The sequence below is a fragment of the Calliphora vicina genome, chromosome 3, assembly GCF_958450345.1.
Source record: "Calliphora vicina chromosome 3, idCalVici1.1, whole genome shotgun sequence".
Lineage (NCBI taxonomy): Eukaryota > Metazoa > Arthropoda > Insecta > Diptera > Calliphoridae > Calliphora > Calliphora vicina.
Window position 1 is genome coordinate 72,873,976 of NC_088782.1, and position 17,135 is coordinate 72,891,110.

Sequence of the window (17,135 nt, forward strand, 5' to 3'; positions counted from 1 at the left end):
AGAAAAAACTGTTATACTCAAATTTTCTATAGAAGAAACGTTTATACACAAAATTTTCTATAGAAAAAACTGTTATACACAAAATTTTCTAAAGAAAAATCAGAAATTTTCTATGGAATAAACTTTTATACACAACAATTTTCTATAGAAAAAACTATTATATTCAAAGTTTTCTATCATTGTGTCTTTGCAGCACCCAAATGGGTTCAGAATTTTAGCAATGATTTCTTGGGTTTGAAATACTTTTATTGAAATTCACACAGCATGAACGGCCAGGATCGAACATTTATACATCATTTTTAGTTAATTATTCCAGTGTAAATCTGTTTGAAACTATCAAATATATCACTGGGATACTACGGAACTTTTGAATATGGATTTAAATATTTTCCATCACCGAGATGAACATTGCATGGACATACCCTTCTTTTATATTTTAAACATTAGTTTATTAACAAATAAAAAAATATATTTGTTTATAAAATTAACTAAACTGTTGTCCTTTCTATTACTGGTATTGTTTGGCAATGGATTGCAGTTGCTTAAAAGAATGAAATCATATTGAAAATAGTAATATGTTATTTTTTTTTGCTATAGTTTGTATGTATGTATCTATGTATGTTTGCGCTCGTAAGTATGTATGTTTGTATTAGTTAACCAAGAAAGTTTAGTGAGTGGCCGGTCGGTCTATTACCAGACAGTTTTTGTATTTGTGTTGATGATCTAAAAAAATATTTATTACTTCAGTTTTTTGTCATTTATTTTGTATTTGTTTGGTTTTAAAGTAGCGAGATTTTTTAAAAAATTTTATTTTTTTAGTAATATTATTTTTCTCATGTTTGTGTTTGTTTTTTTTTTTTGTTTTGTACTTTTGGCAATGATCTTTTTCTAACAGTATTTTATTATTTTTTTAACTTTTGTTTGTATTTTTTTCATTAATTTTAGGTTACAACTGAATTTAATTATTTTATTTTTTGTATTTTTATTTTGTTAATCACTCTTGTTTTTTATGTTGATGTTGTTTATTTTTGTAATGAAAAAATCTTTAAAATGCAGAAAAAAATAAAGAAAATTATCAAAATCATAAAGTGTAATCTGTATTTGTAGTTTGAATTTCCGTTAATAATATTTATAAATATTTGTAGTAGTTTTTTGTTTTTTTTTTTAATATTTTATTTTGTTAAAAAGCGTTTTATATTTTATATGTTATTTAAGTATGAATTTGTTGTGTGTGATTTTAAAAATGGTTTTGTTTTTACCCAGCAGGTTGTATTTAAAGGATTGGGTATGCTCCCTTTAATACAGTCTTGGCTGTCTTTTAAAACTATTCAATCAGTGGCTGTGGCTGTTTGTTTAAAAATGAATCTCTATCATTTAGCTAAAATATAATGGCATAAATCTTGCAAACAAATATTTAACAATGAAGACACAAATGAAACGAAAGAACGTGTAAAAAAAATCAAAAATCACAAGAAATTAATGAAAACAAATTAAATAAAAAAAATACATAGTAGTAGGGGTAGTATTATTTATATTATGGCACAAAAGTCGAAATGACCTAATATGTAAATGGGGAAAATGTTTAACAAAAAATTCAGTCGAAAATCTTGAAATCTTGAAAGAGGAGAAATCACTGGTTTCTTGTTCTTTAAGCATTCAAGAGCTCTCTAAAGTTTAGATACCTTAAGAAATGTTTCCGTTTTGTTGGAAATTTATGTTTGCATTGGCTGTTGTTGTTGCTGCTGTTGTTGTTGCAATTGTTGTGGTTGTTCCAGCATTTGTTGTTGTTGCTGCTGTTGAACTGTTGTGGACGTTGGACTACTGTTGCCCTCCTGATAAGGCCCTGTAACCACACATGGGTGCATAGGAAACAGGGTTGTCCACGAAGTTGTTGTTAGTGTGGGTGCTCGGAGGGCAACTTTCTCGTTTTTTGGCTCACTGCCATTGTTGTTGTTGTTATTGCTGTTGCTAGTGTTGTTGCTGTTGTTGGTTTGAGAATTTTGGACATTTTTTTTAGCTGGTTCTTTTTTCTTTTTGCCGCCAGAGGGTGCATTTCCTCCCCCGCCGGCGCTACCATTACCGCCTTTGCCATTACCATTGCCACCACTTGTATTGACATCTTTTTTTGGCGGTGTTGTTTTTGCTGCAACAGGCGCGATTGCTGTTGCATTGGTAACCGCTGCTGATGACATTTCTTCATCCTCTTCATCGTCTTCGTTTTCGACGATTTGTTCTTTTTTAATTTTTTCCTTTTCCTCTTTTGCCTTGTTGTCCAGGTCGGTGTTGATCTTCTTAACGCGCATCTTTTCCTCCCACTCATCAATGCCATGATGGTTTCGATTCAGATTGCGGTGCTGGTAAAAGATCAGAGTCATGCGTGTGGGCTCATGCCGATTAGGATGTTTTAAAGCGGTCGTCGCATGCATTTCGTGTTTGGCACATTCTATCAAGACACTGCCATGATTTAAAGCTATTGCCACACCACCCATTTGGGGATCTTGGAAAGCCTCAACGTTTTCATTGAATTCGGTCACTTCGCCAATGGGCTCAATCTTATTTGGATTAGTATTTGTTGTGGGACATGCCGAATTGGATGAATCTGTGGCCATGGAAACTGGTGAGGGAGTGGCTGCACTCATGTTCGTATTGTCATTTGCCGCTGATGTGAGGGTTGTAGCTGCGGAAATGTTATTGCCCTCATTAACAATATTGTTATCGGGAGATGTGAGACCTGCATTAGAGTTGGGCGGTGCATTTGCTTCCCCATTGAGATTGTTTGGAGCCGGGGTGTTGTTGAGATCAGTTATACTGGTTTGAGGGTTTGATAATGATGGGTTCTGGCCACAAAGTGCTGCGTTATTGCTTACCATTGTCGGGGGTGGAAGGACACCACTATCAGTTGCCATTTTCATATTCGTATTGCCATTCGATAGGGTGGTTTGAATTGGCAGCATGGGACCCGAGTTGAGCATTTGTCCAGTTTGATGTATAGGTCCAGTGGCTGAGGGTGGTAATGGCGCTGAAGAGTATGGGGTGGCTGTGACTGTATTCGCCGTTCCTTGATGATGGCCATACATGTTCCAGTTGGCCGAAGGTGGTGGCGTGGGCGGTGGTGTTTGCTGGGGATACATGCCGTAGGGAGAATACGCCTGATGGTAGCCATAGTTGTAGTTCATGTTCTGGTAGGCATCGTATGCTGAATATGCAGAGTGTGGTGGTGGATACATCTGGTAGTTGTTTGGATACTGGGAGTACTGAGAGTAGTCAGTCGGTGGCTTTGGCTTAACAAAACCTTCTTCAAGTGGAGACGCATGGGGATGATGAGGTGGAGGAGGAGCATGAGGATGATGTTGTGTCGTTAGATTAGTCATTGGTGTCATAGGAGTAAGAGTAGTTAACTTACTTTCTGCCGCTAAACTGTTGTTGACTAATGTGGTGGAGTCGGGATTCTCTTCGCTGCCTCGACTTTTAACCTCACCGCGTACGTCATGTACCTGGGTCAATTGTTGGCTGCCTGCAGTCGGTAAATTGTTATAGCACCCGGTATTGTAACCATTGCCCTCGATTTGTGCTGCACCGGTCGAATGCTGTTGAGTCTGAGTCTGAAGAACGCCACTGGGTGTTGTTGGGGCGTTCGCCATGGGATTAACATTTGCATTCGGTATTGTTGGAGTTGTGGGTGGACCAATAGGCGCTGCTGTGCCCATGGGAGCAACTGTATGCGCTGGAGCATGTGGATTGTGTGGATTGTGCGGATTGTGCGGATGGGGTGGTGGAGGCCAGTTGCCATAGTAGTTCCGCGAGTCTATATAGGAACCGGTTTGATAGTCATAGGAGTAGGGTGAATCCAAAACGGTACTCGATATCTGATTCGATTGCAGTTGGGCATCTGTGAATGTATCAATCATAGTCGCCATGTTCATTAGACTGGAATTGGACGACATTAGTTGGTTGTTTGGTTGGTTACCTCCAGTAGTACTGCCATTACTGGCTGGGGAATTGGAATGATTGTTATTGTTGCTAACGGGAGGTGTGGTGAATGCACTGCCTGCAGGACTGGGATTATTTGTAACTGGAGTTTGGCAACGCGGTGATGGTGTTGTGGGTGGCACTGATGTTGCAGTAGTCGTTGACTGTTGCGTTTTAGCCTTCGACTTTGATTTTGAGGCCGACGCTGTAGCTGTATTCGCTGCATTTGGGCTGTTGTTCGCACTTGGATTCGCATTAGTGTTCGTAGAGCTACCATTCGAGTCCTTTTTTGCTGCAACTGGTGTAGATCCATTAGTGGCCGTTTGAGCTTCTGTTGCTGGAGCAGGTGTTGCCGCATTGGTATCAGCTTCTACCGGTGTTGTCTCATCCTCTTTGCGTTTTTTTCCATGTCTACGACAAGGTATAAGAGGTGTGGAACGTACACGCACTTCACAGGGGAATCTAAAAAACATTAAAGCATAATTTAGTATTTTGGATCTGTTTGGAAACTCATTCGATGTTAAGTAAATAAATTAATAACATGAAATTTCAACACTACACTCACTTGTCCAGAATTTGAACTGCCCCAGTTCGATGCTTTTCCCTTTGTCCTTCAATCGTTTCGAATTCATCAGTAGTGTCCATTGTATATAGAGGCAAGATGTGAAGTTGCTCGTCGTCTGGATGGGAGACATCACGATTTGATGGTTTCAGTAGAGCCACCTGTACCGTACAGCCATCTTGCATGTTGTGTAAGTCTCGGTGGGCGTGAGCACAAAAGTCTAAACATGCACTGACACCTGAAAATGGTTTACCCGGCTTGTTACCAAGACGGCAATCTTGAGCTTCCTTCTCATAACGAGTTTGATTGTCATAGGAACGTGGACACATTTGCTTAAACATCGGTGCCAAAATTGTGGCCAGCATATTCATGTGCTCTTCAATGGCAGACTCTTCACTCTTAACCGAAAGACGGAATTTTCTTACGGTTTTGGAACGTGCATATTTACAACCATTATAGTACATTGACCATGAACAGCCAAAGCTATATGAGGCCCCAGAAGATTCGGGATCCAGACCTAGGGATACGATAGAATTTAAATTTAAAAATTTGTCTTGTACTTTCAAAATTCCGAGCAATATTTAAATTACCTTGACATGCGCATGTGCGATTTTCATTAGTGGCACAACGACGTGTTGTGGGCAAGCCGAATTTGTTAAGTTTTGGTATAAGATTCTTGTAAGCATTGTCTGCCTCCATACGAGGCATACCATCCCAGACAACCATACAGACTACAACATAGGCAGCTATACATCTATAAAAGGATATTAAGAAATATATTAGAACTTTATGTACGTAAGAAGAGAGGGGAAGTCTATTTTCGATACTCACCTATGACCAGGCCGCTTTTTGACAACGACTAGAATCTTTTCTTCGGGATCAGCTCTTCGTAGGACCCATTTAGCTAATGGACAACCCGTAGAAGTTTTACCTTCTTTGCCACTGTACAATATTTTTTCAATTCGCAACTGGCGACCCGTGACTTGTGTTCGCTCTTCGAATTCTCTACGCAAATCCGCCAAATTGGAAGCAGTACCTAAAAAAAATTAAATCCTAAAATAGTTACACGCCTTTAGAGGAGGATTACTGATGAGCTTACCGAGATGAGTGTAGTATGTACCAGGTTCGGGTGGACTTTTGTCAGATTGAAAACAATCACATTCCGGAACTTCCGTTTTGTTTCCCTTCTCCAAACGATCCGAAGTATCAAAAAGAGGATTGATTTTTTCATGTTTAACAACAATTTCATTGCTTTCCTCTTGTTTAACGATCTTTTTCTTTGGTTTAGCACCATTCTGGTTGGCCGCTTGTGCCTCTTCTTCTTCCAAAATAATCTCGTCTTTGGTTTGCATGCCCGTACAGGAGCCATCTTTCAGATGTTCTGCAGTGGGAGCACGAGTGCCACCTTGACGACAGCAGGAGAATCCAGTGCTATTTTTAATAGCGGCTGGACCTCCTTCACCGTGAAAAGGGTAAGCGGTAGCACCGTAACCACTATCTATATTCTCGATTTTGGGCTCCAATAACCCGGGACCCAGATGTCCATGAGGTGGTGCATGTCCCAATGGATACCGATGTGGTGGTATGGGATATGCATGAGCTGGTATGTCCTTCTCATAGTTGGTTGGCAACGGTATTATGCTATTGGTTTCCGGTTTACGATCCACATCCATCATATGACTGTTGTGATGATGCAAACTAGACGCATGGTGTTTAGCCAAAGGCCCATTCATTGATTTTGTGTGACCGTGGGACATGGCATTTGCATGCGGATGCATACCATGGGCATTGCCAAAAGATGAGGCTGAATGTTGATAGTTGGGGACGAAATTTTGTTGATAGTTCTGTTGAAAACTCGACGAAGTACCATAATAACCGGTGTTGGGGTGATAACCTGCCGCAGCGTAGTCCTGTTGACTTTGATGATGTGGATGGGGAGGTTGTTGGGGCATTCCGGATTGTGTTCCGGAACCGGGCTGACCTTGAACTTCATTTTGACAGAAGTCGGCATATTGCACAAAGTTCTGATAGTTGCGCTCGTAACCTTCCATTTTATTGGGTTGGCCGGGTATTAAACCGGGCTCGGTTTTGATATAAGGAGCATGATGATAATCTGGGTGCTGTGGCGGATAATGTGAGGGTGGTGGGGGATACGGAGCATTCTTTTCTAACTTGATATTTGCCAAATGTGCCAGATGGTGACCACCTCCAGGATCATGGCTATTTTTATCGATGTCAGCATTATCTGCATTTGCATGATTGTTATTAGATGAGGCGGCGGCTGCGGCGGATGTGGCTGACGCTGACGCTGACGCTGAGGCAGAGGATGATGACGATTTTTTACTTCTACTTCGGGACTTTTTTGGTTCACTATGAGCGGTCGTAGTATGTTGAGGAGGTGCTTGTGCAATGGGCTGTTGTTGATGTTGTAGTTGCTGGTGGTGAGGATGATGATTATGATGATGAGGTTCCACAGTTGGAAAACCAGATACCACGGGTTTCTTAAAAGAGTTTGCGTGGTGTGGTTTCCAAATTTGGTCGCCACCACCTCCGATTGGTTCTGTTGCCAGTGGGCCCCCCGCTGCTAAGCCAGATTGGGTTTGCTGCGTTGCAGGAGGTGGTCCACTAGTACCATTCGAACCATTGGCGTTCATTACTGAATCGCTTCGGAGATGGTGGCTATACGATAAAAAATGACCGGTCTGTTGTTGCTGCTGGTTGGCATTTGGGGCATTGAGTCCAGCCAAGGGTGGAGGTGGTGCTCCAGCCATACCATGCAGATCGGGCGGTGCTGCACCGGATAGCGGATCTTTTGGATCATTCTTACGCATAATCATCGATTTAATGCGAGTGTTGAGATTTAAACGTTCTCCACCCGGACCCGTGGTCTGTTGATACGGATCATTGGCAGCCTGTGCTTGGCTGCTCCAATTCCAGTCTTGTTGCATGGGTTGGGGGTGTTGGGGTGGTGAGGCAATATTTGCATGACTCTGCTGTTGCGACTGCATGCCGGCCACATTGTGATGAGGCGAAGCCGGTATGGTTGTGCCACCATATTGTTGCTGCTGCTGCTGCTGTTGTTGCTGTGTTAATGGCATATTGGCATTGGGCGATTGAGGAATCTGATTGGGTGACTGAGAAACATGGCGTGGCTGTTGTGTCATCGCCTGAGACTGAGGTTGTTGCATGACACTACGAGTGGGAGATGGTGGCACAGTTTGGTTATTTGGCGCCAACATTGGCGAAGCTGCCGGTTGTGAAACAGATGTGTTGTGAGCAATAGTTTGACCACCATTGTGGCCCGTTGCGGATGCCGATAACGATGAAGCTGATGTGGAGTTATTTGCTGCAACAGTGGCATGAGCAGCTGCATTTGTACTGCTGTTGCTGTTGTTACTGTTATTAGAGTTCGAAGTCTGCTGAGGACTGCCGCTATAGTCGCCTGAATATCCGTTACAATTGAGTGAGCGCGGCGGCACGCTGCTCACCCGTGGATATCCAGGCGTGTCGTTTCCCGACATCGATTTGTTGAGATCTGATACACTGCCCAAATGTTGTTGCTGTTGCAAACCCACCGCTGAAGGCGCTGCGGGTGTGGTCGATACCTGCCCAGCATATGTTACTGCGGCCGGCCCGAAACCTACACCCTGCAAACCGACCTGATTAATGGGTGCACTGGATAGTTGTTGACTCTGGAAATCATAGCGCTGCACGGGCGCTCCATATGGCGAACGTCCATAGTTGGGATCAAATCCTAGACCAGTCTGTACATATCCATTTGATGGATAACCGTATGATTGTGTCTGAAAGTCCAACGAGTTGAGCGACGTTATGGTTGGCGTATTCTGTGGTATTTGTTGGATGAATTGATTTTGCCATCCCTGCGAAGGATCAGCTTGCCATGTGGGATAAAAGGCCATGGGTGCCTAAAATACAATGAAAATAATAAATATTAAATATTTAAATATTGTGTTTGTGTGCATATTTTGAAGGTAAATTTATACTTTAATGCTTTTAAATCAGTATTTGATTTACGGAACAGAGAGATTTTCAAACATATGGTCACACAAATTGCAGCCAAACTAGTTTCGTGCTGTAATCCCAAATAGTATATGAAATAATAAAAAAATTATATTGAAATAATAGTTGTTTTATTTTTCTAATCCTAAAATCAACCCCTACAACCCCTTTTCTTTTGTTTAAGTTTCGCAGAGGGATGTTTGATATACGAATTGGGAATTGAGAATTGTTTAAAGCGTAACAAACAACCGATTCTTAACTGATTGTGGAAATATTTCATAATAAATTATCTTGTATTTAGACATTTTTATGCAAATTAGTTTTTTTTTTTTGCTTTCATTTATTTCTTTCTCTCTCACGTGAGATGAGTATTTCGAAGTGGGGTGTTGGAAATATTTGAAATTGTTTTCGAACATGTGTGTTTTGTGTGAAAGTAAATAAAAATTAATTCAAAATTTATGAGGTAAACATACAATGTATGTATGTATGTATGTGCACATTTTTTATGTTTAAATTAATAAAAAAATTGTTTATAATTTATGCGAAAATTGTTTACAAAATTTGTTTTTGCAATAAGGGAAATTTAAATACGTCATAAAACTTATTGATATTTCATTGATGAAACACATCTACACATTTACTCCTAAATCAATTGTGTGAGTTTGAGTGTGATTTTTTTTTATTTTGAAAAAATTTATTTTACGTTCATCATTATTTCATTGAAATTTTAAAACTGAATGAACTTTTAGCTTTAGTTGAGGATGTGTGTGCAAATTGTGTTGTATTCGTATTTGTTAAATTTTGTATTGTGTACAATAAAACAAAATTTGAATTTGTATTTGTAATTTTGTTGCTTTTTAAATATGTTTGTGTTTAAACGTCATCAGTTGATGACGTTTCGTAATAAAATTTAAACACATTCAACCAAAATTTTTATCAATGAAAATTCGTGGTGCTGTTTTTTTGTGCTAAAATATTTTTTATTTATTTATGAAATATGTAGTATATTTTTTATTTAGCATTTGTTGCTGTTTTTATTAGGTTGTTATTGTATAAATTTATTTTATTATTATTTATGCATACAACAAAAGAGAAAGTTTTATTTTGTTAACATGCAATTTCCGTTAGATACGAACAAAATTAAATAAAATAAATAAATTGCATAAATAATTTTATACAATTTATTTTTAAAGTGTGAAAATTAAAAAAAAAATATTATGTATGTATGTCTACATACATATAGTTAAAAAACTATTACAAAATATTATTACTGAATTGGCTTCTATGATTGAAAAAGCTGAAAAAAGGATACTACTGCATTTTGTATAGTTTTTATAACGATTTTATAATGCTATAATACTGCGACACTTGAATTTTGATTAAAAGTGGTCATTCACAGCTTTAAAATCTTTCTAAAACCATCAAAATTAAAATAATTCTACATTATTTCCTGGGAATATTTTTTGTATGTATGTAAGAACCTTTAATTTTAGTCAATATTTTCCACTATCCACGATGCAGTTCTGGTTAAATGTCTCGAATTAGTCATTTTAGCTATCATTGGGGTCGAAACTGGTAACGGAATTAGCTCCGTGAGTAGTTATTTTAACATGTGCTACACTATTTTACCCCATTTTCTCAATATCTGGTTATCGTTTTTCGTAACGATAAACCAATGGATCCAAAAATATATAAATTAGAGTCAGACATAAGTAAAAATTATTCTCTAAAAGGACAGATTGATTTATTAAGTAATTCATGCTGAACTGCTGGATAAAATTTAGTTACTTCGCTGACTACCATATTTATATACATATTTGGGTCATTTGATACTAAGAATAGTATTTTTATACCCTTCACCTTCGTGAGAAGGGTATATATAAGTTTGTCATTCCGTTTGAAATTTCCACAATATATTTTTCCGACCCTATAAAGTATATATATTCTGGATCCTTATAGATAGCGGAGTCGATTAAGCCATGTTCGTCTGTCTGTCTGTTGAAATCAATTTTCTGAAGATTTAAGATACCTTCTGGATCCAAATCTTCAATACTTCTGTCAGACATGGTTTCAAAAATTTTCTATTTAATATCAGCAAAATCGGTCCACAAATGGCTGATATATGAGGAATAAACCAGGACAACCTCGATTTTTGACCTATTTTTGACATACATATATCTGGATTACTAAGACATTAATATAGACAATATGGATATAATAGATATTTCAAAGACCTTTACAACGATGTATATAACACCATAGTAAGTTGGACCTAATGGGTCAAATTCGGAAAAAATATTTTATAACCCGATTTTTTTTAAAAAAAAAAAAAATTAGAAAAACAAATTTTAAATAACAACAAAAAAAATTTAAATTTAAAAAATTTTAAATAACAATTGGAAAAAAAAATTTCCAAAAAATTAAAAAAACTAATTTGGAAAAAAATCAATTTTGTTTACCTAAAAATATTTAAAATTTGTATTTTGAAGTATAATTTGGTGAAGGGTATATAAGATTCGCACAGCCGTATCTCACTTGTTGTAGTTAAAAAGAGGATTGGTTACCAAAACTCATTTATTTTGGGAACAGTCACCAGAAATGCTGGAAATCTTTAATGGAATTTGATTTACAAAAATATCTGGTGTTTTTTTTAGAGAACGGACCTTAAATTGATAAACTGGGACATCCGATTAGACAGTTCTAGGTCAATTTGTTAACGTGATCAACAACTTATTTTGTGGCCTTCTACTTCACTGCTCAACTCGATAGTGGGATTTGACGCTATTACATTATTTTTTGTTGGGAATATGTAAAATCGCATAATATACAATTAATTTCAAGGCTATTAAAAATATGATTCGCAGTTTTCTTTCAATTTAAATTTCTCGGCATAAAATAAATATATAGACCGGAATGAGAGAGAAATATCAAAGGAAAACAATTAAACAAAATTACGATATTTTCACACATATAGGTGCTACAAGAATAAAATACATGGCAATACATTCTCATTAATTAGGTTTTTGGCTCTCAGTTTCCTATCCAGTTGCCATCTCTAAAAACACGCAATACATATCTATTTAAAAAAACCCTAAAACTATGCAATTTTTCTAAAAATATGAGTAAAATATGAATTTAGTTCCATTAACTATTTAGGTTTTCATTGAAACTTATTTATTCCCCAAAAATACAAATTTTAAAGATAAATAAAGATGTCTGTCTGTCTACCTTTAGAATCATATTATTTCACTATCTTAGAAAATTCTCTACAATATTGATAGATTTTGTTTGTTGTTATAATAAATCTCAAAATCCATAAAACATTGTTACCAGCAACAAGGAAAATACAAAAATTATAAGGAACATGAAGTCTGATAACGTTTTTGTTTAATTTTTGTTATTTCCTACACAATAAACATAATTTTTAAGCATATAAATTATTAGTATACACTCTAAAGAAAATCTTAATCATAAATAGAGCTAATTCCTTAAAATAGTCGAAAGCAATTCTCTATGGTTTGAAAGATAATGAAGAGTAAAAAGAAGGTTTTATTCAGAAGAAATTTTTTTTTTGGAAAATAATCCAATTTTTTTTGTGTTTTCTTGAAGTTGTACTCTTTCTTGTGTGCTGCTTTTTCTTTGCTGTACAGCAACATAAATTATAAATTTATAGCTTTAGGCAGTACACTTTTTCAATGTAATTGCAACAATATGTTGCTACATACAGACACATGTTTGTATGGCTGATAGTACATGCAGGCAGACATAAATAATAAGTGTACAAAATTTTAATATCTATAATTTATAAAATACTTGTTGGTATAAAAATATAAAACAAAAACAACACTAAATATGCAAAAAATTACATGATCATTTTCTAGAAATAATTATAATCATTATAATAAATATTTAATTTGCAATATTTCAACAAACAATTATTGCTAAATGAGCTATTTCAATAATAATATTATTATTATTATTATTAAATATTTTTTCTAATACTTATCAACATTCTTTTAATATATAAATGCTTGTTTTTTTAATTTTAAGCTATTTAAAGATAATTCCTATTAACCCACCCTGTTGTTTTGAAATTAACAAACAAAAATCACCCTGCTTATTCATTCAAATCGTGATATATTGCGGATCTATGGTTAAAGTTTGTTCATAACACGTGTTGGTAATTATGTATGCCATTCATAATTTAAATATTCAAAAAAACATTTGAAATTCCATCTTAAACATTTATGGTAATCACAGTTACTGTTAATACACTGTTAACAGTTTATCAATTTATGTATTGAAAAGTGACGTTTAGATCTAGAATTTAGATTAAATATTAAAGTATTCTAAAATGTTAAAAAACTAACTATTATTTGTATGTACATTAAATAAAATGTACTTAATTTTCAATGCTGTTTTTGAATTGCACTTAAATATGAATTGCCTAAATATTTTGAAATATAAAACATAATCATTCTTCTTTGTGCCTTAAGTATTTAACAACTAAATGGAAAAAAAGAAATTTATTTTATTACATGAATTATTTAAAATATCTTTTTCCATCTTCTTAAATGGTTAGAAAGAAGGTGGATTTAAATTGTCATTAAGATTTATTTTACTGCCATTAACCACCATTATATTAAATCACTCACACACACACACATAAACATCTAAATATGTATAAGAAAATTTCCACCACCATCCTCTTAAAACACGACTACCAACCCCCCTAGAAATTATAATCACCTGACTCGTTTAGGTATATAATTTTTCATTTCTTATAACTTGGTTGTTTGGTTGGGCTTAGATATGAAATCTATATAAATTCAAATACATTTTATTGTACGAGTACATACATACATTTATACCGACATATTTCATTTAAATTCCTAAGGGAATTAACAAATTTGATAAGGATTTGCATTTTAAATGTATTTAAAACATTTTAAAATCTTTAAATCAGGATAATTTACAAAATGGTCGTATGGTAATAACTTGAGAAAATTTTCTTAATTTAAAATTTTCAAATAGAAAGGGAAATCTTTTTTCTAAGGATCTAAAAATATCAAATTCTTGTATGTAAATAAAAGTATCTATTAATTTGCATAAAAAATTAAAAAGATTAAATAATTTTAGTGATAATATTGTTTCTGGGTCACTTTGAACATAAAATATGAGATCAATTAATATTGTACAGAATTTTCACAAATAATGAAGTAAGAGAATTTTAAACGTAGATAGACATCTTTATTTGTCTATAAAATTTGTATTTTTGGGGAGTAAATAAGTTTCAATGAAAACCTAAGTAGTTAACATTTCATATTTTAATAAATATTGCATAGTTTTAGGGGTTTTTTAAATAGATATGTTCGCGTGTTTTTTAGAGACAGAAAACCAAATATGATAACTGGATGTGTAAATAAGAGCCAAAAACCTAATTCATGAGAATGTATTGCAAGTATTTTGTTAATTGGTCAATTCGCAAGGTCTCTTATCATGTCATAATGTCCTAATATTTCGCAATGACCAATTGTATATTGTGAAAATATTTTGTTTAATTTTTTTCCTTTGATATTTCTCTCTCTTCCGTTCTATATATTTATTTTAAACCAAGAACTTTAAATTGAAAGAAAACACCGAAACATATTTTTAATAGCCTTGAAATTAATTTTATCATATTCAAACATTAATGATTTTGATTTATAAGAGTAGGCTTTAAGATGTGACTTTACATATTCCCAGAAAAACTAATGTAATAGCGTCAAAACCCACGAATGAGTTGACCAGTAAAGCAGAAGGATACAAAATAAGTTGTTGAGCTCGCTGACAAATTAACCTAGAACCGTCAAATCGGAAGTTCCAGATTACAAAATTTAAAGTTCATCCTCTATAAAACACCCGATATTTTTGTAAATCATATTCCATTAAAGATTCCCAGCATTTCTGGGAACTGCTCCCAAAATAGTGATTTCAATTACAATTTATGGTTGCTACTGGTTACCGAATTAACTATGTGACTTGTTAATTAACATGTGCGTGACCTAGGAGAAAGTCTGTTGACTCTACAAAGAGATATTCCTATAGCTGGTTCAATGTAGCCTATGATTGACTTTCTACTTACTGCATACTGGTTGTTTTCGAACTGTAATCTCCTAAAGATTTATTTTATTTGTGGGAAATTGTTGAATTTTATATGAAAATTTATTGATTATTGTTTTAGTCGTATTTCGATTATAACAACAAGGAATTTGTTTTAACATTCTAACAAATAATCTGAATTTAACTTTCGATCTATTTAGATTAGAGTTCAAAACAAGAAGTTAATTTTTCTTGAAGTATTTTTAAAAATTGTAAACTTAAAGGATTTGAATTCATAATTCAATTTCCATTTGAATGGAATAAGAAACCATAACATATTATATAGAAATAAGGAGGTCTTAATAAAATAGGTGTGGCTGATGTACGAGTTCATACGATATGTTTTGAACTTACCATGGGTTGTTGAGGTTGATCCTTCATGGTTTGAATTTGTGCGGTTATTTGATGTTGCTGATGTTGGTGATGATGATGCTGCTGGGACTGGGACTGTTGCTGCTGTTGTTGTTGCTGCTGCTGATGATGCAGAGTTTGTTGTTGTTGCTGCTGCTGTTGTTGAGGTTGAGTATGAGCTGCTAGTTGATGATGCTGTTGTTGCTGCTGCTGCTGTTGTTGTTGTGATAAATGTTGCTGTTGTTGAGTGTGTAGTGTAGATAAATGATGTTGCTGCTGTTGAGTATGTTGATTAGATGTTTGTGTTAGATGCTGTTGTTGTTGCTGCTGTTGCAATTGTTGATTATTTGGTATTTGCTGTTGTTGCTGTATATGTTGCTGCTGCTGTTGTTGACTTGTTTGTTGCTGATGATGCAATGTATTTAATTGCTGTTGAGTATTATTCACCAACAAATTATTAGCAACCACCGTATTGATATTGTTGTTGTTATTGTTATTATTATTGGTATTCGTATTTGGTGAGGGATGTGGCACTACTGTTGCCGTCACTGTTGTGGCAGCTACTGGACTAATCGTTGAATTCGCAACCTGACGTGGTGAATGCGCAGTTGCTGTAGCAGCGGCCGCATTTAACTTTGCAGCTTTAGCAGATGGTTTACGACCACGACCCGTCTGAAAATAAACAGCAATAGAAATTCATTAGATTTAGAATTTGAATTTGAATTTTATGTTTATCATGCATACATGTTGTTGTGTAAGCAAAAATTATAGTGTGGTTTCTGTTTTGATTTCAAAAATTAAATTAAAATATTTTCCTATAATTATTATAAACATTTGTTGTTGTTATTATTTTAATTTGTTTTAGAAACGAAAATTGTACTGTTGTGAGCTCTCTGGTTGATATTTAATAAATAACCTGGCATTTTACTCGTAATTAACATCGTAAATATTGTAAAATTGTGGAGAAAATGTAGATAATATTTATTTTAATTAAGGTGAGTTTTAAATGGAATTTCAGTAAAACGTTATTATTGCTAATGTTAAAGTTTGAAGGTTTTTACATAAAATCTGATATTAAAATGAGTTTTACTGGCTATTTTTTTGGAGAGAATTTAGATAATGAAGTTCAAAGACTGTAAATTATATTGTTTGAATTGATTGTATAATAATACTTAATTATATTTAAAAATAATTCGAGATCAGATTGTCCGATTTGAGGAAATTAAATATACGAAAATTTTGACAACAGATTCTACCCATTAAAACCCTTATTTCTTCGAGACTCTGTCAGAACTTGTATAAAAGGAAAAGAAAGGCAGCTAAAAGCTCAAGAAATAGAACGTTCTAGTTTTTTGCGTTAGATAATTCATGAAGCTTCTAGAAGATGTCAAGTTGCAGTAAGTGAGTTTATTGTGATTCTTTGTTCAGACAACATCAAGCGGATAAATAATTTAAGTGTGGTCAGAAACCGTGATTTAAATGTATGTATTCCTGTGAATTATAAAAGTGTATTATTTAAACTGTTGTTTTGTAAATTTGAATAAATAAAGAGTTGTTACAATTTTAAACTACTAAACTGCTTTTATTTTGCAATCAAAAGTATCCGGTTTATTTAAAGGGAATAAACCATCGTGTTTAAAAGGTAAAAACGTAACAGTATACATATATAAACAAGTGGTCTAAAATATTACAATATTCTCAAAAGTAATCATTTTCTTAAAGAAATTATAGTCGAAATGTGCAGGGTACTGCAAAAAATTCATTATTTTTTGAAAACTTCTGAAACAAGCAAAAGAAAACTTCACAAGCAAAAAGCTTGAAAAACTTGCCCTGCTCTTAACATTATGTGGTAAAAGGAGTTTGGTCTAGAATTTAACTGAAGTGTGGGGCAATATCTTTTCAATATATTTTAAGGTTTGTTTATTTGCAGTCTGAAAGGGTTTTGTTAAACAGCAATTTCAAATTTACCTAAACTCTATTGATTTCTTAACGTTTTTGCACCACACGTTCAATTTTAATTAAAATTATACAGAAAACAAGCTGGACAAAAAATATAAAAAAATAACTAAGTAATATTGTATACAAATTAAAA

At 34.5% G+C, this 17,135-nt stretch overlaps 1 protein-coding gene across 4 annotated transcripts in view; it reads right to left on the bottom strand.

Moving 5' to 3' along the window:
• Positions 1–578: 578 nt before the first annotated feature.
• The window catches only part of Tet (Ten-Eleven Translocation (TET) family protein), a 238,684-nt gene continuing 222,127 nt past the window's right edge, over positions 579–17,135 (bottom strand). For 3 of the 4 annotated variants that reach the window (XM_065503220.1, XM_065503219.1, XM_065503222.1), the window contains 6 exons: positions 15,047–15,715; positions 5,631–8,457; positions 5,363–5,567; positions 5,122–5,285; positions 4,535–5,048; positions 579–4,431 (listed from right to left, as the gene is read on the bottom strand). In XM_065503220.1, coding sequence (XP_065359292.1) covers positions 1,713–4,431; positions 4,535–5,048; positions 5,122–5,285; positions 5,363–5,567; positions 5,631–8,457; positions 15,047–15,715 — 7,098 coding nt within the window. In that variant the 3' untranslated portion in view covers positions 579–1,712. The remainder of the gene's footprint in view (positions 4,432–4,534; positions 5,049–5,121; positions 5,286–5,362; positions 5,568–5,630; positions 8,458–15,046; positions 15,716–17,135) is intronic. The other variant, XM_065503221.1, reaches the window with a different exon arrangement.